The sequence below is a fragment of the Nothoprocta perdicaria genome, unplaced genomic scaffold, assembly GCF_003342845.1.
Source record: "Nothoprocta perdicaria isolate Ctin4 unplaced genomic scaffold, notPer1 scaffold_32, whole genome shotgun sequence".
Lineage (NCBI taxonomy): Eukaryota > Metazoa > Chordata > Aves > Tinamiformes > Tinamidae > Nothoprocta > Nothoprocta perdicaria.
Window position 1 is genome coordinate 4,293,075 of NW_020455555.1, and position 21,252 is coordinate 4,314,326.

General features: G+C 43.2%; 1 protein-coding gene across 1 annotated transcript in view; it reads left to right on the top strand.

Moving 5' to 3' along the window:
* ARID5B (AT-rich interaction domain 5B) overlaps positions 1-21,252 on the top strand; it is a 97,671-nt gene that overhangs the window by 64,872 nt on the left and 11,547 nt on the right. Inside the window, exons 4-7 of the mRNA XM_026043049.1 lie at positions 1,675-1,787; positions 8,225-8,429; positions 10,744-10,796; positions 17,725-17,822. Coding sequence (XP_025898834.1) covers positions 1,675-1,787; positions 8,225-8,429; positions 10,744-10,796; positions 17,725-17,822 — 469 coding nt within the window. The remainder of the gene's footprint in view (positions 1-1,674; positions 1,788-8,224; positions 8,430-10,743; positions 10,797-17,724; positions 17,823-21,252) is intronic.

Below are 21,252 nucleotides of genomic sequence, written 5' to 3' on the forward strand. Positions count from 1 at the left end.
GCGGGCGGCCGCAGCGGCGCCGGGGGGGCCGTGGGCCCCAGCGAATGGTGGCGGCGCTCGCCCCGCTCCCATCCGGCCGCGGCGCTGGGCAGGCGCGCGCCRCCGCGCTCCCGCCGGCAGGTATAAATCAGGCAGATGTTGGGCGGCCGGAATGGGTAACAATTTCTTTATCTCTTTGTTTGCTTTTGCATGTTAGCAACTGCCGAGTCGCTTTCCGCAGTACTTTTCAGGCAGCAGAATGTGCTTCGCTGGAGATATATGGAGAGATTTCCACAGGGAGTTGAACATATATTTTTGTTTCTACCCAAATACGGACTTGCGCACATGCACACACGCGTGCATATATTTTTATGCCGTGTCAGTACTTGGGAAAGAAAAAGGATGTCTCTTTTGGACTTTTGGTCTTAAACCCATGGCTCTTGTTTTTCTTTAAGTGGACCAAATATGACACTGTTATTCAAACTATAAAATCAAATTAGCACCCTTTATTGCGTTGGCAAACTAATTAAAATGTAAAATGTCCTGAAACCACTGACTTACTGTGTGACAAATGTGAGATTAGAAACAATTAGGAGGCACTCAAGAGGTTTGTGGTGTTTAGATTTCTGACATTGTTCCAATCATCCCTTTAAGTAATGAAAACAATGGTTACCTAGAAATTAAAGGTTTATAGCAAATTATCTTCTTCAGTACAGTCATTAGTTAATGATTGTTTATCATTTTAGATGTTGCTCTAGTAGTTGGAGACTGGTTTTTAAATCTGAAAACAGGCAGGACACGTAACGATGAACAAGCAGCTGCTTTATCTAATATTTCAATATGCGATCGTAATTTGTATTGTAACATCATTATTGAAAGATGAATCYTTTTTTGTTGTTGTTGTTATGATCCATATCCTGTTCTAAATATGGCTCCGCATCATTAGGGTTTAGTCAATGTTCTATTTCAGAGCTCTTTTATCCAAGCACCCTGAGAACTGGGCAGAAATGAAAGTGGTTCATGTTCATTTACATGTACGATATGTACAAAACAATCAGTCACTTATTTCAGCACTGGTCTCCTAGATCTCTTTGCTGATTTTTTAGATCCATTTCAGGACTTGGGCTTGCTTTCCTTTTTTCCTTTTTTTTTTCTTTTTTTTTTCTTTTTTTTTCTTTTTTTTTTCTTTTCTGGAAGAACTTTGACAAGAGTGACAGGATATATAAACGTTTCTTGAGACTGAAATGAGTTTCAATATTTCAGAACATTTCCAAAACCAGATGTTTCCCAAAGTTGAAAATGCTAGTTAGCACTCTTATTGAAGATTAAAAATAATTATAATAAATGCAGTAGGCTGATTAATGCAAAGTACCCTATTAATATTCAATTTTATTCTTTTTGTACCATTGAGAAATATTTGTGCTTTCTCTCTGTGTCCTTTGGAGACCAGTGTTTGACTTTGTATTAATTAGATATGTGAAAGTAGAATAGATGAGCCTTGGGGAATATGATATAGAAACATATAGTGTGTCAAGACGTAAGCCATGGMGGATGGGAACCTCGTAATAAGCATTTACTATAGACAGATGTGTACGTTTCTGTGACTGATTGTAGGGGAATTATTTATTATGCTTTCTGCTGTTAAGAAGCCATGTATAAGATAGTGTGCTCACATTTTTCTCCATTAATTTCCAGCACCAAATCTTAAAGGGAGACCACGCAAAAAGAAGCCATGCCCACAGAGGAGAGATTCATTAAACGGCATTAAGGATTCCAACAATAATTCCGAAAGCAAAGCTGTTGCCAAGGTAAATCACTTAATAATATTCCTTTCAGTGCATTCTCCTTTTTTAGCTACAGCTCTGCCTTTGTTTCCCAGCACACTGTTTCAAATTTAGAAAGTAACTTATTTGCTTGGGGAGAGAAAAGCGGGGTTTGGGKTTTTTTTTTTTTCAATAGTTCTATTCTTCACATTAAATCACATCTGTGTTCAAAGTTACCAGCAACTATAATCACCTCACAACTTAATGCTATCAGCTTGTTGGTAACTGGTAGTGCTTAAGCTTTCTTGGCATCCAGTGTTAACTTTCACATTCTGTGACACACAAACATACTTTGTGGCTGTATCTTCAAATTAAAAATAAACCAGCAAGCAGCTCACCCTGTTACAATGTACTGCTAAATATAAGTTTGAAGATAAACAGAGTATGAAACAAGAGCTGCCTTCAAATAATGGTTTCTAAGAAGCATACACAAACGCCATAACCGTGATGTTAAGATCATGACTTAAAAAAAGAAAAAAAAAAGATAAGGGAGGAAAAGGAAATTCAGAACAAAAGTACAGAAGTTAAAAACTCTGGGCTGGCTCTTTAATACTGAGCAGTGAGCTGTGTATTCCAGGGTTTGTTGAACAGTGCATGTTTTTAAGGAGTGTGCTGGATTTGCTGCAGTGCTTAGCCCTGTTGCGACTCCAAACTGGATCACTGGTTTGGGTTTTCAGACTTACTTCTTAGACACTTGTACAGTCTTCCCTTAAATTTATTTTTAAATGACATTTCTGTAGTTTAATTTACATCCTATTCTCTGTGTTGTCTCTGTGGTTTTAAATAGGAATTTGGTTTTCTCTTAAAAAAAAGCTCAGCACAAATGGCTCCTTTCAAAATGATTTAATTCGAAACTGTAAGATGCAAAGATGGAAAATTACTTAGAGAGAGCAATACTTGTAGATGCTTATCTGTGGGCACGCTTGGTCACTGCACTGCTCCTGAGCACCAGCTACGCACGTTTGCCTACACTGAATTTGTAGGTCAGCTCCTCCTGAATCCATTGTTTCCATGAATTAGAYGGATGCGTATCTGCAAAGCGTTTGCATTGTAGCGACTACCTCCTTAGGAAATACAGTGAGTCTGCAGATGCATCTAGGCTGTATTGTCATGGGCAGCGAATGTCCCGGGAGATTAGGGGGTTAAAGAGGTCRAGTGGAAGTACTGGCTCCCCCTCTCTCATAGGAGGGCAGATTAAATTCCTCCTCCTCCTCCTCCCTAGAAGTTTGGGTAGATTGTGCCTCCTCTTGGTGTCAGACACAAACAGGCTGGAGTTTGTGTCCCGGAGTCAGCGTTTCGCTGCTTGTTGCCCCCGTTGGGCTCCGCGGGAGCCCGCGCCGGGCGTGGGGACGGTGGGAGCCCGGGGCGCCGCTCAAGGCTCCTGCCGCCAGCACCAGCCTTTGCTGTGGGGAAGAATGTGCAAAATCCACAGCGGGAAAACACCTCAGAACCCCCTCCTCCTGGACAGGTCTTGTATTAAAAGATGACCGGCAAAATTCAGCGTGGACTGTGTTGTCAAAGCAGCCTGGACTGTGGCATGAGTAGTTGTGCCTCTTCAGCACCTGATATATAGGTATGAGATAATTAAAAACAACAGTAACACTTCATACCAAATTGTTTATCCACTCTATTTATATTTGAGTTCACCCTACTAGTCAAATGTGACGATATTTCAGATAAGAAGTAATTCTGCCTATTTATCTAGTCATACTGCGCTCATCATTGTGCAGATATTAATAGCATTAATTATCTTGGCCAGCTTAATTTCATTATAAATAATAGACATGTTCATGATGTAGTGTCCTTACTCATAGTCCCACTGACTTCGCTGTGGCTCTTTGCATCAATCTGTGTCTCCAGGCCGTGGCCATCCTTTCGGGGGGGCGGGCAGTGAGTCAGAAACCCACCAGAGCAGATGTTCTGCACGTTATGCAGTTTGGGTCACTGCCAATAGCTTTCGGAGGGAGAAGGGGAAGTGCATTTTGGGCAGAAGCAGGAACGGAGATCCGTGTAATGTGTTTGAGCCTTCATCTTATGCTCTGCATTGTGCTCCACCATAGTCTTCTGTCCTCACTCCATCTCTGGCTAATGCTGTTGATGGGTCCATGGAAAGCAGAGTTGAAAACTACGAGTGCAAATGGGACAAATCCACTTGTGTCACATATTGAAACGTGTTGGCAGAGGTCCTGGCCATACTCGCGTTCCTGCTAGAGTCCCTTTTGACCAGAAGTTGTGCTGCTTTCCTCCTCAGCACGTGGCACCCAGGGTCTGACAGCAGCCCCATTTCGGGGGTTGCAGGAGACACGCTGGCTGTGCAGCTTAGGACGAGGGAAGTGGTGGAAGAAGTGGCGTTCCAGAGACGGATTTTAAGCCTGTCAAGCCCAACAAACCACATGGTTGTAATGACTTGCTGGATTTCATGWTCTAAGCTGCCAATGACTAGCAATCTTTGTAAGCCCTTAGAACTTGGTTCATTAGGGCATGCTTACCTTGAACTATGAGCAGATCATTTTGTAGACTTTCACTGCCAGCTGATGCAGAGAAGTGTTCAGTTTGGTATGAGTGCATCTGAGTGATTTTGCATCTAGGTTGCTTGTGAAAAAACTGAATGACAGCAGGATGGACAGACAGAGCTGTTGTGGCCCCACAGATACTGCCAGGGGAAATGATTTGCTTGTGTATCACTTCTTGGTCCATCTCCTGTGTCTGTCTTCTGCATTTTGGGGGCAGGAGGGGTATCCTCCTAGATTAAGAATGCAAAAATTGGAAAAAACAAACTCTCTGATCCTGATGGCAGGATGAGTTCTCTTGGAAAGGTGCATCTCCAACTCCCTTCTAGCGAAACACTCCCAGGAACGTAGAGGCTTTGATGCTTTATGTGCCATCAGGCCTGGATGGGTTTTGGTGTCTGGCGGACTCCCCTGTGAACCTCGCTACCCCCACAAGGGCATGCCCGTTCAGAGTGCCTAAAAACACCCTGTAAAACTTGTTAAAAAYGCCCAGTCTGACCAATTTGAAGAGCTGAAAGGATTAACTTGTTAAACACGGAAAGTGTCCCCAAATGAATCTGTTCTTTACATCTCCTAGTGCAAATGCTAAAATAAATCTCTCACTTCATCTGTATGGCGAGATCTGGGAAACTGGTTTAAAAGTTGCCAGTGTATGCTTTTCCTGCAGCCACAGGTGGCCTGGCACGCTCTCAGACCTGGAGGTTTATTCCGAGCGCCTCAGACGTTATCTGATTGAAGCTCTTATATGAGGTTCTGTGGTGGTCTGGGGCGAGTGTGAGACCCTTGGCAGGAGAAAGCAAACACAGGGATGCTGCGTGGGTGTTCACGTGCCGTTGACTGCAGATCGTGCCCTTCTGGCTGACAAAGGGATCAGCCGTGCTCAGGTGCTTTCAACAGGTTCATAATCTGTGGAGGGACCCTGGAAGGGCTGCCTGGGCTGGGGCGATTAATGGCCTGTGTCCTTTGGATGTATTAAGTTGTACAGTTTTAGAGCGAAGAAGATTGGGCTCCTCCAGTGGAAATGGGATGCTCCATTTGCAAAACAATCATCAAGGCTTTGGGAGCAGACCAGAAAAGAAAGTGTAGCCAAGAAAAATCCTTGTTTGCTACCTTTGTCCAGATCTTTGTCTTCTAGGAAGTTTCAGGCTTGTGTTTTGAGGGTGAAGTTAGGTCATTTGCCGGTCCCCAGTGCAAGTCTGGCGTGGCCCTGAGGGACTTGGATGCCTTCACGCTGGATTTGCACCGGCGTTGTCCGGCCTGGCACCTGGCCCTTTCAGTTCCCATTAATCCTTGGCCATGGCAGTCATTCATACCTCCTGTCACGTGGTGGTGACGTGCCAGCAGCGAGGCCCGTGCCCTGAGCACTGAGTGGGTGCCGCTCTGCAGCCCTCGTCACGGCCTCGTTGACCRAGACGCTGCTTGGGCTGCTCGCTTTGCGCTCGGGCGCGCTTGGCTTCGGCAGGCGCGCTGACCCCGCTGCTCTGAACGCTGGAGAGAAAGGGGGGGGGTGCAGCACGGGGTTTTCTCACTCCCAACACCCTCTTTCATAGGTTATTTCCTTTGTTTCCTTATGTCTCCTTGGGAGTAATGTCCGTTATCATTAGGTTGCTTTCATATAAGTTAGCCTTGATCTGATTTAGCATTCATGCCTTAGCCAGCATTGCAAACATAGTTCTGAACTCCCCAGTKTGTAAAAGAAAACACAGTAAAAATGTGGAAATAGATTGACAGAGAGATAGATAGAAAGATAGATTGTTTCTTACCTAGCAAGTGGGCTTCGTAATCACAAATTTGTTCCCAGGCTCAGAGAATTTGTTCCAAGTTTTAGCTTGCAACAAATTTACAGCTCAAATTAAAAAATCCCGAATTYATTGAAATTATGGGTTCCTATTGGGAGTGCTAACCCAGTCTTTGGAATGGCATTGAGAATTATGACAATGTAATTTGAGCTTTGCTAGAGGAAGCTGTTAAATAATTTTGCAAGGAGCCAAAGTTAAAAAAAAATAATAAGGAATTACTGCTCTGAACTGAAAACTGGAGTGAGCCAATCCAAAACTCATTTAGTGGGAAAAATTCCCACTAGCTTCATTGAGTTTTGGATGAAATTCAGGATCTTTACAGAGCCTTGATCAGGAAGCATATGTAGACCTAAAAGGCAAAGCCTGATGTCTCATGCCATAGGAAGACCCCCTCTCAGTGTGCCATCAGACCAGGCAATACCATCAGRCCAGGGCAGTAAAGGCACTGCAGGAGTGAGGGACTGAGAAAGATCTTGCAGGAAATGCATTTGCAAGTCCTTGGCAGGAACAAGTCTGTGCCCTCCGATGTCCTTCATTTCAGCAGCACAGAGTAWCATGCAAAGTTGTGGCCACTTCCCTCTGCCTGGGCCTCTAGTTGGGTAGCAGCATTGCCTCCCTGCCTGTGGGACACTATGGATACAGCTAACCTTAAATCAGTGCTTTCTGCAAAGTGCTTTCTGCAGTGCGGAGCAGTGTAAAGGAAAGGCCTTTGCTTTCCTTGGGCCTGAACACAGAGTCACTTTTCTGAGGCAAAATAAGCATATTTTGGTCAGTCTTCCCGTAGTGTGTTTGCTGTTTGTTTCTGGCACTTGCGTAATGCGCTTCCTAGCACTTACCTCCTAAATGTCAACAAGTGCCCATGGAGCTCCCGGTGCAGGAGTGGGGAGGACGATGGAGTCGATGGTTTACTGGGGGCTATGGAAGGGTTGGTGCCAGCTGCACCGAAGGGCTCCCCCAAACTCCCGCCTTCCTCATCGTCAAGACACACCACTCTTGTCCTGAATTCCTGAATGCTGCCTTTCACAGCCTCCCTCGTGCCCCTGGAAGCACAGTGGACATGGCTTGGTGAGGGTACGGAGCCATCAGAAGCTTCCTTGCAGTACTTCAGAGCACCCTTGACCACCTCATAGTAGAGGACTTGCAGTATTTCCCTGGCAGCATATTGATCCCATCTTGGACATGGTTTGTCTGGAGAGCTTTTAAAAACCAGTTTGTGAGGGTGCACTCTTTTGTTATTTGTATACATCGGCTGTGGGAAGGCTCGAATTGTAATTTGCCAGATTCAATGGGAGGATTATCTGCAGGAGGACTGCGGGATTAAGCCAGTCTCACTGGATATTTTCCTCCTTATTTTGAATGCCRATGAGAAGTAAAGTGGTTCCAATTTGTTGGCTTCCTGACTGGCACGCTCATGCCGGGGAGGTCAGCGGGAAGCACCGAGCTTTGGGGCTCACGTGCATGGAGGCTGCTGGTGTCTACCAGCAACAGCTCCTGTAACCCACCTCTTCCTTCTGCTAAATACTCAGGGCTGTGCTTAACTTTAAGCAGATGCTCCGAGCCTCTAGCCTTAAGCCTGCGCTGCAGCAGACCCTCCGCTGTTGTGTGGTGAGAGCTCTGCCCGGAGGAGGCTTGCCAAGGTTCGCATCTCTTCTGGTGGGCCAAAGCAGAGAAGGAGGCATCTTTGCAGAGCCGACCGCGGAGCATTCCTGGAAGGAGTCGAGCACCCCGGCTCCGAGGGGTGTCCACGGGAGTCAGCAGCACTCCGTGTCAGTCCTGCAACGAGGGTTATTATTAGACTTGCTAATGGCAAGTGTATGCGAGAGATGGGAGCTGTCTGTGACATAGCAATGTACAGTCATAAAAACGCAGAGCTTGTGAGCATTACCAATGGGTTATAATGATTTAAAGATGCRGCTATTTAAAAATGTTGTGACTAAGATTCAGAACAAGACATTTAGCTCTATAAATAGCTTCCTTTGTTTCCCCTCAAACACAGTTGCATGGTTTGGTCTTCGTATTTTTCAACAAGCCATTCTGTTAGGAGAGGTTATTTATTCCTTAAGTGAAAATTAAAGGTTACCCAGATCTGATATGACATCTTTTCTTTTCCCAGGTAAAATGTGAGGCTAAGTCAGCTTTGCCCAAACCCAAGAGTAACAACAGCAACTGTAAAAAAGGCTCAAGTGAGGATAAATCAAAGATTGCCGTAGGTGAAGAATGCAGAGCTGATGAGCAGGCTTTCCTTGTGGCACTTTATAAATATATGAAAGAAAGGAAAACACCAATTGAACGAATACCCTATTTAGGTTTTAAGCAGAGTAAGTATCCTTTTTCTCACTTTGTTGTTGACATTTTAGAATGCTTTGGCTTCTCCAGAGAAAGTATTTGCACACGGAGCCTATTTTAAAGCTTTATGGATGGGGGGGGGGCATGTTTATACCTACAAATTTTCCAGTCGAGGCATTTTACTGTCTCTTATGCCTAGATTTGCATTGCTTCCTTCTGGGGTAGTTGCTGCCGGATATTTATAGGTTTAAATCCGCTGATTATGACTAGAAATAGGCATGCTGAAAACTCTCTAGTTTTCTGTTTTGTAAATCTGCAGCGTCTGTAATGCCTTTCTTCTGAGTTAATAATATGACGTATCTTTATTGTGCCCAGATGTTCTTTATGAAAGGACAAATATTAAAGGAAGACATTTAAAGGTGGTCAAGAAAGGCACAGAAGGGATCATATTTTTAAGCACAAAAATGTGTTTATAGTTAATAAATTATTGACTTCAGAGAATATAAAACCAGACTGTATCTGTTTAATACAGAATGCAATGTTTAGAATTGCTTTGGCATGTACAGTTTGTAGTGCCACGGTCTGTAAAGCAGTCTTAGGTGGAGAAGATACAGTTCCAACTAAATTTTACATAAATATTGCAATGCAAGTGTAGATCTTTTAGCATTTCCAACAAAAGCTGTAAATGGGGGTATTTTTACTCCTTATCTATAGGTTGAATGATACTTTAATTGCTTAAAGGGAGGACTCCATGGATTGAAATACTATTTACTCTAATTTATCTCCCAGATTAAAGCCATGTGTTATTTTGATGAAGAATGTCAGACCTGTATGTTTTACATAACAATTTACATACCTAATAGCAATTGGCACTGATTGCAACAGGCCTCCAGCAGCCATTATAAACTTATATAACTCCGAATGATTACAGTGTTTGTCTGAAAACTGGCTGCTTGAAATGGAAGTAAAATTAATGTACTATGAACAGCTTTGTTGCATTATGCATTGATTCAGATTAAATCAAGGCCTAAGCAAAGCTCTTGATAGCTCTGAAGCAGTACAAGGTTCAATGAGGCTTTCAGAACATTTTTGTGTTGAAGAGTGATTCCTCCCCCGCCCCCCCAGCTTTATTCTGTGCTCCCTCAAGCAAAGGGGCAAGGTGGACTTGCCACACAAGCGAGAGCATCATTTCTGAAATTCTCCACCAGGGATGGGGTCCTTTGCTAACATTTAGCTAAAATACACTGAAAATTGCCTGGCGCTCTTTATGAATTAGAGGCCTGATCAGACAAATACTTAAATGCCAAGAGTAAGTATGCTGAGGAGAGCAGGAATGTTTGCAGGAGCAGACTGTATTTGTCCAGCAAGAGCTGTGCAAACACTGCAAGAACAACGATGTTAGTGGGGAGAAGCAGTACGTTTGCTCCAGCAGAGCATCCCCCGTGCGGCACTAGAKCCGGTCCTCTGGGACCCGCGGTGTCACGGCCGAGTCCCGCCCCAAATCCTCGTTGTACGTCTCTTGAGAATCACTGTTTCGTGGTGGTGTGATGCATGGGCCTTYTGTTAAGTTCAGTTACTCAATTATATCAATTATTCTTTGGGAAATTAAAGGAAAATTAAGACACCCCAGCAGTAAGTGCCCCCGTGGGACACTGAGGAAAAGCACATGAGGGAGAAGAGTGACGGAGAAGGCAACAGGCATCTCCCAGAGCATCTTTTGGGGGAGATGCCTCTGAGCCTCCCAGCCCGTAACCATGGGCAAGGCAGGACCGCCCTTTCCATAGTTATTTGGGCTCCGCCGGATTCATTCCCGTAGGACCTGTTTGAGCACAGCCCATTGCTTATTGATGAGGGAGGCCATTATGTGGGCGGCGGTAAATATTGGATATTGCTGCTTCATCAATAGGCATTCTCTGTGAGCCAGTGTGTGCTCATGCTTGCTTGTTAATGAAATCAGCGCTAAACAAATAATTAAAACCAGCATTCTTTCCGATGAGTAATTTTTATTATCAAAGTTATGGAAACATGTTACTGCCATTATACTGTGCTTCTTATCAGCAAAGTCAAATGATCCCATTACCTTTGTCTCAGGATACTTTTCCAGTCCCGTAAAGCCATTTAAGTTTATTCTCTTACATGCAATTGAAAATATATATATTGTGTGYGCTAATATTTACTCTTCAGATTATGTAAATATGTCTTTGCAAATTGTTTCACAGGAGCTTTTTCAGAGGCTGTGAGCATTTTTTCCCTATTTTTCTTTTTAAAAAACTGTTTAATTAACATTTCTTTGAAATGTGTTGGTTAATGCAATGCTTATCTAAATACTTATTGTCCCTCTAACAGTTAACCTTTGGACTATGTTTCAAGCTGCTCAAAAACTGGGAGGATATGAAACAGTAAGTGTTTAAGTAACTTAAATGAAGTAATTGTGCAATCTAACTTTTCCCTGCTAGAAAAAAAATGTAAAAGCAAACAATCATTTGCTGCATTTCAGGCTAGCTGTACACATTGTGAGTTTATTGGACCATTTTTGGAAACAGTCCCAATTAGTTCCAGGTTTGGCAAAATTGTAAACTTGTCGTAAAAACTACAAGTGGAAAACATATGTAACTCTTCCCTGTCAAGGAAATTAGTTGGGTCTGTAATTTTTTCCCATGTTGAGAAAGGGCTATTATTGTACAACAAGCCAAGATTGCATAAAAGAAATTTCACTTGGCAACATCCCTGACATCTGTTCATGTCTAATATGGGAAATGTATTAAAGGCTTTCAGAAGTAATCAGCATTGTCCATTAAGGAATAGTACACTGCAGTATCTTCTCTTATTCTAAGTGTAAAAGATCTTTATTAGACAAGGGTCAGTACCACATAAACAGGAAGTTATCAAAGTAATTCAGAAAAGTTTCTGACACTTTTTATCAGCTAACCATATCTGACAAGAGCAGTTTATTTTTAGCTCACAGGAAAATTTGATGGCCGTGGATTTTACAGCGTGTATTTTGAACCAATAAAATAGTAGAGCAACAAACTTAGATTAAAATCTTGAAATGAGAAGAAAGAGCTGCATTAATATGGCACATAGAGACGACATCTGTAATAAAAACCAATTGACATAGGAAGATGTCGTCATTGGAAATATTTTCTTTGCACACAATGATCAGATTAAGTTGTTCAGTTCCTGCCGCAGTTGGATGAAAGAAATTATTTTTGCTTTGTTTACGAAGTAATCTGGGACATATCTGTGCTGTAGCGAAATGACAGAAGAAAAAGAAGAAATGCACTATCAAGAAACTGAAAGTCATTTGAACAAAAATATAAAAGTGGCTATTTTCTTTCCATACAATGAAGTGTATTGTTCTCCAAAATAAGAGCCCGGGTTTATTAGCGTGGGTGTGGTTGGGCTTTGTGAAACAAGAGCACTAACGTTCTCAGCAAAGCTGTATGCTTGGTTTGGCTTCTGTTACTTCTCTATCTTTCCTTAATCAGCACATAGCATGCTTAGGTAGAGGGGTGTGCGCATGTGTGCTCCTGGGTGTACATGCACGACTAGCTGCTGCAGCGAGTGCAGGGACTGTTTACAGCGATTGTGAGCCCGGAGGCATGCCGTGAGTTGTGAAGTGCAGTGTGAATGAGGGCTAAAACCCTGAACTTGATCCAGAGCGTGAGCGAAGGCTGGGAAGGAGGTCGAGCGGGGAGTGACATGGGCAGAGCGCTCAGAGRGGCAGGGGAGCCCACAGCAACATTTGGGCCTCCCCAAGGGACTGGGGTGCCCAGGTCGAGCTTTGCTGGAGACAGCTTAGGTTGAGAGCCAGGACAAGAGAGCAAGAGATGGGTTTAGAGATGCTGAAGAAGGAGAAGCTGCGTGTGTAGGGGGAGGACTGTGCTGGTGTGGCTGTGAGCACAAGGCCACTGAGGCAGGTCTCCCAATGGCAGCAGCAATGTGCAGGACCCCATACGGGAGCATCCGTGTCAGGTAGCATCATGCTATCCTTGTCTCAAAGGTCCTGAGCTGTTCCACCAACACATGTGCTCTGAGGATGAGGGACATTGGTCACTTTTGAGGAAAATGTACTGATTGTGCTTATTTTCCATAGACAAGAAACTTAGAAACCACTTGCTGGTCAGTAAATGGCAAAGGAAGCATAGCTCAGGCCAGATTTAAYTTGGGAGTGCCTGGGGTGTGTGGTGGGGGGCGGCGCTGATCCAGTTTTTATGGGTATGGATGTCTTTCATGTTTTCTCTGCAGAAGAGCTGAGATTTGGAGTGTTGTGTGGATGTGAGTTAGGTTATACATGGAGCATGAGGCCGCCCAACTGCATTCTTTTCTGTTGATGATCTCATCCTCAATATGGATCTGCCTTTGTTTTACATTCCCTGAATGTTAAACCAATAGTTATTGCAATACTTTGACTTATTCACCCTTCCATCCACCCTTCCACCCTCTTCATTTTTTTCCTTTTTTTTTTAATTTTATGGCCATTTTACACTGACACAGTTTGCCAAGCTGCAGCGGACTGTGTGTATTTTATCCTGGTGAACATTGAGAGGAGGATTTTGTGTTTGGTTCTTCTTTTGTTTTTCAGCCAGTCAGCGAACGGCTGGTGTGTTATACAGCTCAGTATTAGTTCCAGGATCTTAGACAGATCTGCTTAGTCCCATATTTAAAATCTCGAGTAACTGTAATACAGTAATGACTAGATTAGGCCAATATCTGTTGATGATGAGATGTCATGCACAGAGCAAAAACTTCAATTTTAGGGTGACAGGAGCCTGTCCTGATTAAGCTGTGTTTATTTACATGGACCTTGCTGTCTGATGTAGATGAGTCATTAGTCTGTTTTAAGGATTCTTTGTCTTCAACCTGCTCTGGATTTTGACAAGTTTCTGGTTCGTATGTTAAGGTAGATTGAAACTTAATCATCAACATCGTCATCATCATTAACCAAAAATAAACTGACCGTTCTCTGTTCCAGTAAGTAATTTTAACCAAGCTTTTATTTGCTGCCTCTTTACAAAATGGCTGTCATGTTGAAGCAAAATACCCAGTTGTAAGCTTTCTTTTCCTTACAATACTTAAAAGAGAAATCACTTATTGGAACAGAGAATGGTCAGTTTATTTTTGACTAAGGAGCATAGAAACTTTCCCTGTGAAATCTGGGCACTTTGCATCTTTGTGTTCGGCAGAAGAATGGTAGTCAGCTCATTTTCACTTTCATCCCTTGCCCTGTCCACCTTGTACATGTACAGAAGCTTTTACAGGGCTTTAAAAGCGCCTCTGATGAGGAGCAGGGGTTAGATTGTGTTTCTTGGCTTCTGCTCAGACTCACGAGACCTCTGAGTCCAGTCCTGTCATTTAAGGATTGAAAGGTGAATGCAAACAGCCAGGGATTGGATTTGAGGTGCAGGCAACAACTTCCTTAACCATCTGCCAGTCCTTCCATAATTATCACATATCAGACGCTGGAACGGATCCAGTGAAGCTTGCAGAAGGTGTTACCTGTACATATGTGATACTTAATACTGTCAAATCATAATCATGTGCTATATGCTTTTATTTAAGGGTTCTCATATTAGAGTATTTTTGAGAGTCTTTTTTTCTGTTTGATTACTAATTCTTAGGAAGTTGTCATCTGTAGCTGTGTTATTGCAGTATTGTGTATTCCTTGGGACAGTATTCTTAACTGTGGTGCAGGCTTACTAAGAATAGAAACCCATGTAAATTGGTCTAACTCCTCACCAGATGAAGCCATCTCTCTGGAATTTGAGGGATTATGTTTCTCTTAAAAAAAGATACATGAAATAAGCATCTCTGCTTAAAATAATGAGAGCTCATTGAAAAGTATTCTGTGTAGCAGACCTGAGAGAACCTCACAGCAGTGAATGATTTAAACTGTCCCCAAATCCCTAGATGAAATTTCAAAACAATGTCGCATTGTAGATGCCTCAGCTGCAGTGACATTGAACAAGCACAGCCTGGGATTTTCTCAGTCATCCTAAATGAAGTGAATAAAGCTTGCAGATGTTCATAGATGGGAGATATCCAGGGATTATCCAAAGAGTTATCTTTGGCAAGTTGTGAAGTGGCATCTTCCCTTCAGAGGCAACACGCAGGGAATGCTGTGTCGTGTTCATCTTGGCAGGAGAGCGTGGTGCTGAATGGACAACCTGAAGATGTCTGAGAAAACATCAAGGTTAAAAAACAAACAATCAAACAAAAAACATTAGTTGGGGCTCAGTGTTTGGTCTGCAGCAGCCTAAATTTCACTGAAGGTCAGCAGGATCCCATTTAGCTACTGCCTCCTGGAAGGTGCAGCAAAGTGCTTTAGCTTGGTAACTGTCATCAGTAATTTTCAAAAGTTCTGTGGCTGGGCATGCCCGAAGAAGCTGATGTAGCAATGGCATCCAAAATACCTGAGTTTGTGTCATACAGGAATAAGGTAACACAAGAACTCTGTTTCAAGGAGCTTTGTGAAGATCACATGCCATGACCAGAAAATCTCCACTTAGATTTGCTGCTGCAGTACAGAAGACCTTTAAGATTTCTCAAAGCAGAAGAAACCAATAAAAGCTTTTGTATAAACAGCTCCCTGCTTTAACGACTAAGATCACTGCTTTTCTTTGGTTGCTCCTGGAGCAAGTTGTGCATATGGGTTGGAAGTTGGAAGCCAGAAGCTGCTTCTAAACTGAAACCAGCCTTGGAATGGAAAGCTTGACAAGAGTGGCCTGTGCAGTTCCTGTGATTGATGGGGGAACCTGGAGCATCCTGCACCCTTACAAATGTGAGCACTGCGAGGAGCAGGGAGAAGAGCAAATCAGAGATCTAAAGCAACAAGGGAACTTTGTCTTCTGTAATGTTGTCAACAGGAATGTATCAGCTTATGTCAGGAAACTTGAGATGAATTAACCAAAAGTGTGCATTGGAAGTGCTCCGGAAATTTTTGATAGAGCTCTTGCAGGCTCTGCATGGTCTAAGCCCACTCTACTTGCAGGCTTTGAAGAAAATGGCACRATGCTTTTCATTGTTTATGGGAAATAATCTGGTCAGACAACCAAAATATTTCAGTGTTTCTATATCTTTTGCTACCAGCTTTCTGGCTGCTATGCGCCCGAGCCAGAGGCAGCAACACGCATGAGCCCTGTCAGCGCTGGAAAGTGCTGTGTGGAAGCGGCCAAGGCAGGTGTTTTGGGGATGAACAATGAGCASGAGCAGAGTATTGCCAAGCACTGCTCTTCCCTGGCTCCTCAGGAGGTTATTCCTCCCTGGAAGCAACTGGGAGTGACTTGAGCGAAGTGAGAAGGAGATGCTCTACCTGGATGTGGTCACCATGAGCACTGGACTCCAGCAATGCTGCCCTGCCTGACACTGGCAGAGCTTCCATCGGGCAGCATTTTGTTTAAGGATGTAGTTTATCACTTACTTGGGTCCTTTGGAGTTTACTAAACATAAGAACTGAACTTTGCAGAGCAGGGGAGAGCCCAACCCCAGGCTTTGTTGGAATAATAATCATTTGGGGAATGGCAGATGTAAACTGAGTTCCATACGTGGCAGAGCACAACTTTGCAGAGATCTGGGTCGCTGGGTGAATATCTGTGTAAACTCTGCTGCCCCACACAGCCCAGAGGGGAGAGACACGGCTAACAACGGAGCGGTCTCCGAGGCGTAGCTCCTTTTGCACCTCTCAGGTTGGAGAAAGAGCCTCCATTTACACTCCCAGGTGTTCATCAGGACTTCACATCTCTACCGCCTTCCATAATGATAACCAGCAGCAGTGTGGGTGGCATCGTGGAGAAGAAGCTTAAGAACCTGAACAAAACTGACTTAAAATGAACCTTTTCCTTGGATGGGAATTTGATCTATGATTTAAATCATGTGTTTGTGCAGAATTTATCCCTATTTTGTGGCATCTCTTACCTCTGGTCTTGGTTTGCCTCCAGAAGACAGAATAAAATTAATGAATGTAGTCAATCTATTTTGCTTAGTTAGAATGTAAGAGAAAATGCTTCCTTTTTGCAAATATCTATAGATGCAARCTATCTATAGGGACCAGTAGAGAGTGGGAGGTGCTGATGACTTCTAAGAACAGGCCAAACAAAGAACTTCAAGGAACTGTAACATTATCAAATAATGGGTCTCCAGCCATCCTTTTGCCTTTAGAGAATAATTTCAGCAAAGGAAGGACTTTCCTTTTATGCAGAGATGAAAAAAGCACCTCTTAGCCTGTAATATTTAATGACAGTAGCCAGCTCCACTTCTTTAGATTAAAATTACAGACCTCAGATTGCAAGCTGTAATATTTGTTTTCTTCTGATTGCTGCCTTTAGCTCCTCAGTAAACACCATTGACTGCTCTGTGGGGAACTCAGGAGAAGCCTCCAGGGCTGAATATATTAAAATCTAAAGCACTCCACAGAAAATGATAAAATTCTCCCCAAATTGCCCCAACATTCCCCTTGCAATTTTCCACTGTCCTCTTCATGAGCTACAGGCAGAGGAGGGTGATCTGTTGTGCTTGTCCTATTCCTGTTTTTCTTCCTGTTTTAAAAATAGCAGAATATATAAAATAATGAAGTGGTATTCAGAAACAATTCTTTTGCCAGGTCTTCCATCTGTTATTCTGTGTAATCCTAATTTCTGTACAAAAAAAAAAAAAAAAACAAAAAACACAGAACTCTGGTATGCAGCTCAATATGTTACAAGATGTTTATTTTCATCAGCGTGGTCCAATAAAGTACATAGCTCAAATATTAACATTGGAGTGTGTTAAGATTTCACTACTATTTGATCTATATATTTGACTGACATAAATGGATAAAAATAAACAGCTTGGAGCATATAGAGTTACRGATTATGCTTTTGTGGATTTACAGAGTTTTGTGGTAGATTTGGATGTTGCAGGAGATTTATTTTCTCTAATTCAGTTAAAATAACTACGTAATCATTATTTGTGCTGAGTTTGGTTCAAGCTTCATTTTCATAATTCACGGTGGGATTTGTCTGCATAACTTCTGATGGTTAATGACCCTCTATTGATTGAGCTTCTCTTTTGTGAGGCTGTATTGCTTGTGACTTGATAATGAATCAGGCAGATCACTCCATTTTAGAGAGAAATAAAATACATGGCATGGTGTTAACTTAAAAAAAARGGGGAAAAAAAAAAAGACAGACACCCAAAGCTCTGTGCTTGCTATATATTCTTTAGGGGCTTTTATAGTGCTGGTAGTACATGCTGTTCTGAAAGTGTCACACATGCATTTGTTGTTGTGAACTCAAATGCTGTAGAATCTGTAAAGATGCAAGATTAAATTTTCCATTGCCATTTTTACAGATAACAGCCCGTCGACAATGGAAACATATTTATGATGAATTAGGTGGTAACCCTGGAAGCACAAGTGCTGCTACATGTACTCGCAGACATTATGAAAGGTAAGATAACGAATCTGAAATGCGTGTTTAATAATGAAAAAATTAATTTGGAGAGCCTTCAAAGCATTTTATAACGAATTAGAGAATGGGAGAGGGAGAGGGTTCTTAAAGACATGGTAAATATTTCCCCACTGCTTTAGTCAGATAATCCATTGTAATTTAAACCAGAGTGTGTGTCTCCAGTGACAAAATAAATAGAACGAGCATCTGATTTTTCTTTGCTTCCTATCTTAATTTTTACAACCGTTTCTCTGGTAAAGAGGCTGCAAAAGTGAGCAAAACATAGCCCAGGAAGAACAAGGGAGGACAGCTAATTGATGCAAACGCTTCTTTTTTTTAGGAAAGCCAATTAAGSAGATTGGAGTTGTGATGTAAATAAGGGGGCAGCCCACAACCCCGGTGCAGTGCGCGCTGTGGGTCCCGCTGGGCATCGCGCTGCCGCTTCTCCCTGCCCTCCGCTGCCCGCCGCACGCAGCTCCTGGTGCCTCGGTCTTCCCAGGCACATAGTATTTTCCAGGGCTTGCAAGGCCAGCACGCATCAAGTAGAATGCTGGAGCTGGAATGTTATTTTGGTTTGGTTTGTAGAAACCTCTTTTTTTTTTTTTTTTTTTTTTTTTTAAAGAAGCGAATATTAATGAAAGCTCTTCAATTTCTGGCTCAGATAATGCAAGTCCGATCTCCTGTCCCGGGGGAGGAACAAGTTGCTTTACTGGGTACAGGAAGAGGTTTGGGCTCGCCCAAGCACAGCGCTGCAGAGCAGACCTGGGAGCAAGGGGCACGTTTGACCTTTTCCTGGTGCCGCACACGCTGCCCTGGCCCCTGGCTGGTTCCCTTTGCTTCTAGGAGTCATTGGCGTGGGCTACGCCAAGGAAGGAAGGTCACCTCGCTTGTGCTTAAGATGGCTCTAATTTGGGCCAACGAGCCCAAATTCGAGTTCTTGCGTTCCAAAGTCCGTTGCCTGGTTCTGGTCTCGGCTTGATATGAGRCAGAGCCTCTCGTCTGAGGCTCTGGCAGTCTGTCCAAAGATGGCATATGGAGGAAAAAAAAATTACTGGTAAGATTTTTAGGTTAGCTAACAAAAAACATGCCTTACCCAATCTGGCCTGAAAAAACAGAGACATATATGAAACTCCATAGTGAGTAGTCCAGTCCCTGGATTTCTAGTACTAGAAACTTTTTTTCCACCACAGAAAAAACATATTGAGCCTCAAACTTGATTAAAAAAAAAAAAAAAAAAAAGAAAAAAGAAAGAAAAGAGTGAGATTGTCATGCTTTGTTTCAGCCAATATTTCTAACTCCTACACCTGTAAATGTAATGGTCATTTACAGATGAAATGCTTGGTTGACATTTAATCTAAAACTAGAGCTGCAGTGCAGGGATAGACGTTCCTCATTGAGGACACACATACATTTCCTTACGTGAAGGTGAGCTGCAAAGCTAAACTGGAAATTGAATTAAGCTGGTAAGCTGGGAAGGAAAAGCTGAAAAAAATTCATGGTTTTCCTTCCTGAAACCCACTGGCCTTTCCTGGCAATGCCCCGACTTCCAAGGCTGTTCTGATGGCCGTGGCCTGGCCATGCACAGGGCAGATCTGGAGGGGAAGCAGAAATCTCTTTTTTCTTTGTTTCTCTGCAAAACGAAAGGGTTTTTTTTTTTTTTTTTTTTTTTTTTTTTTTTTTTTTTTTTTTTTATGCATTATCAACCGATTCATTTTTCATGGAGTACGGGCTCGTGTTTCCTGTAACTGCTTTCATTTTAAAACAAGGCAAGGTTGCCAGCGTTTCGGCAAGTGTTATTTGTACATTAGTTAGACAACTTTTGTTTTATTAATGAGGGTAATAATGAAAGTGCAGGTAGCTGAGTAGAAGCAATGGATGTTTTTATTTAAGGCATAGCAGGGATCATATAATGCCAATGAATGCGTTATTGTCACTGCAGGCATGGCTGGTCTGAACCTGCCGCTGATTGGGTTATTCCAAATAGGCCTGAGCACTTCATAAAAATGTCTTTGTCAGCCTAGTTTTCCTTCCAAACCTATTCATCTCTGTCAGTTTTTAATATTAGTACCAGGCTCTTGGCTATAGTCCATTAGTACTGTACTTAATTGCTCGTGTTACAGATGATTACCAATATAAARGGCATTAATGTTTCCCCGTCGCGGGGCTGTTGCTTGGTGCATGGTTGAGGCTGCGGCGGCGCTGGCGTTTCGGGCATTGCTTGGTTCCATCAACACGAGGAGCCCTCCTGTGCCCGCCGCCTGCCCCAACAAGGCCGTGCAGGAGGCACGGGCAACTCTGGGCTTTCCTCTGCTCCTGCGCAGGACCCACCATGGGCAGCCTCAGTCCTCCTCTTGGAGAGACSTGCCCCACAACTGCGGCGCTCCCCTCCAAAAAAAAGAAAAACCTCAAAAGCCCAACCAGGAGGTTCATCAGGTGTAAAAAGCTCTAAAAACAACAACAAAGAAGAGCCATTACCTGGTGAGACCTTTTGGTTCCCCCAARCCAAACCCTGCCCTGGCCAAGCCCCAGCACGATGTGGGGCTCGGTGCCCTCTGCAAGCACAGGCAGCTCAATGGGGCTGTGAGCAAACGGTAGCAAATGGGTGAGACGTGGCCTCCTGGTCAGGATGGGTCATGCACGGTCCAGCACAGAGGCTGTGGGCACAGAACCATGATGGGTTTTGTCCTGCAYGTCACTGTGGCCTCTGAGCACCTGCAGGATGTGCTGCACATCCTTCCCTTCGCAGGAGACCCAACACCAGGAGGACGGTGCCCTGCACGTTTCAGAGCCTGTTCTGCCTTTTCCATTTTCCCCCATCTAAATAGCCCACATAAATATTGCATATTATCAAAAACACAAGGCAGGTTAAAATAAGCCCGTTACATGGTTTCCCTTTAACAATCGTGAGGTCTCTCTGCCCTGAGGATATTGTGGAGTAATTCAATATGCAGGAGGGTCCCACATTCTTTACCAGAGCTGCTTGCTTCCCTTAGAGCATCTTGATAACTCCAGCACTACACAAGCATTTTGGYAGAGTTTTGTAGGCAGAGGCAGCCCATCTCTCAGAGGGAAGAAAAGATAGGCACTTATTGCAACATCTACATGTAAACACTTATAGTTGTCTTTTAATACACAGTGTAATTAATGGAAGGTTTTGGTTTACACTGTTAAGTGTGAAAACATCCTCAGGCAAAAATTAATCAACTGTTATGTCATGCTGTAAACTACAGCTAGCTCTTTGTTTAACCCAAAAAGAACTTGCCGAGCAGCAGTTTTTCTTGTCGTACTAACTCAGTGGTTTTATTCTTGTTTGCACCCCACTTTCTGCCTTCCCTCCCCACTGCAGCCAGTCACAGGCTCAGACGAAAGTTTGTGACTTGCAAATTGTGTCAATAGTTTTCCATCAAGCACGAATTTAAGCCTGAAGACA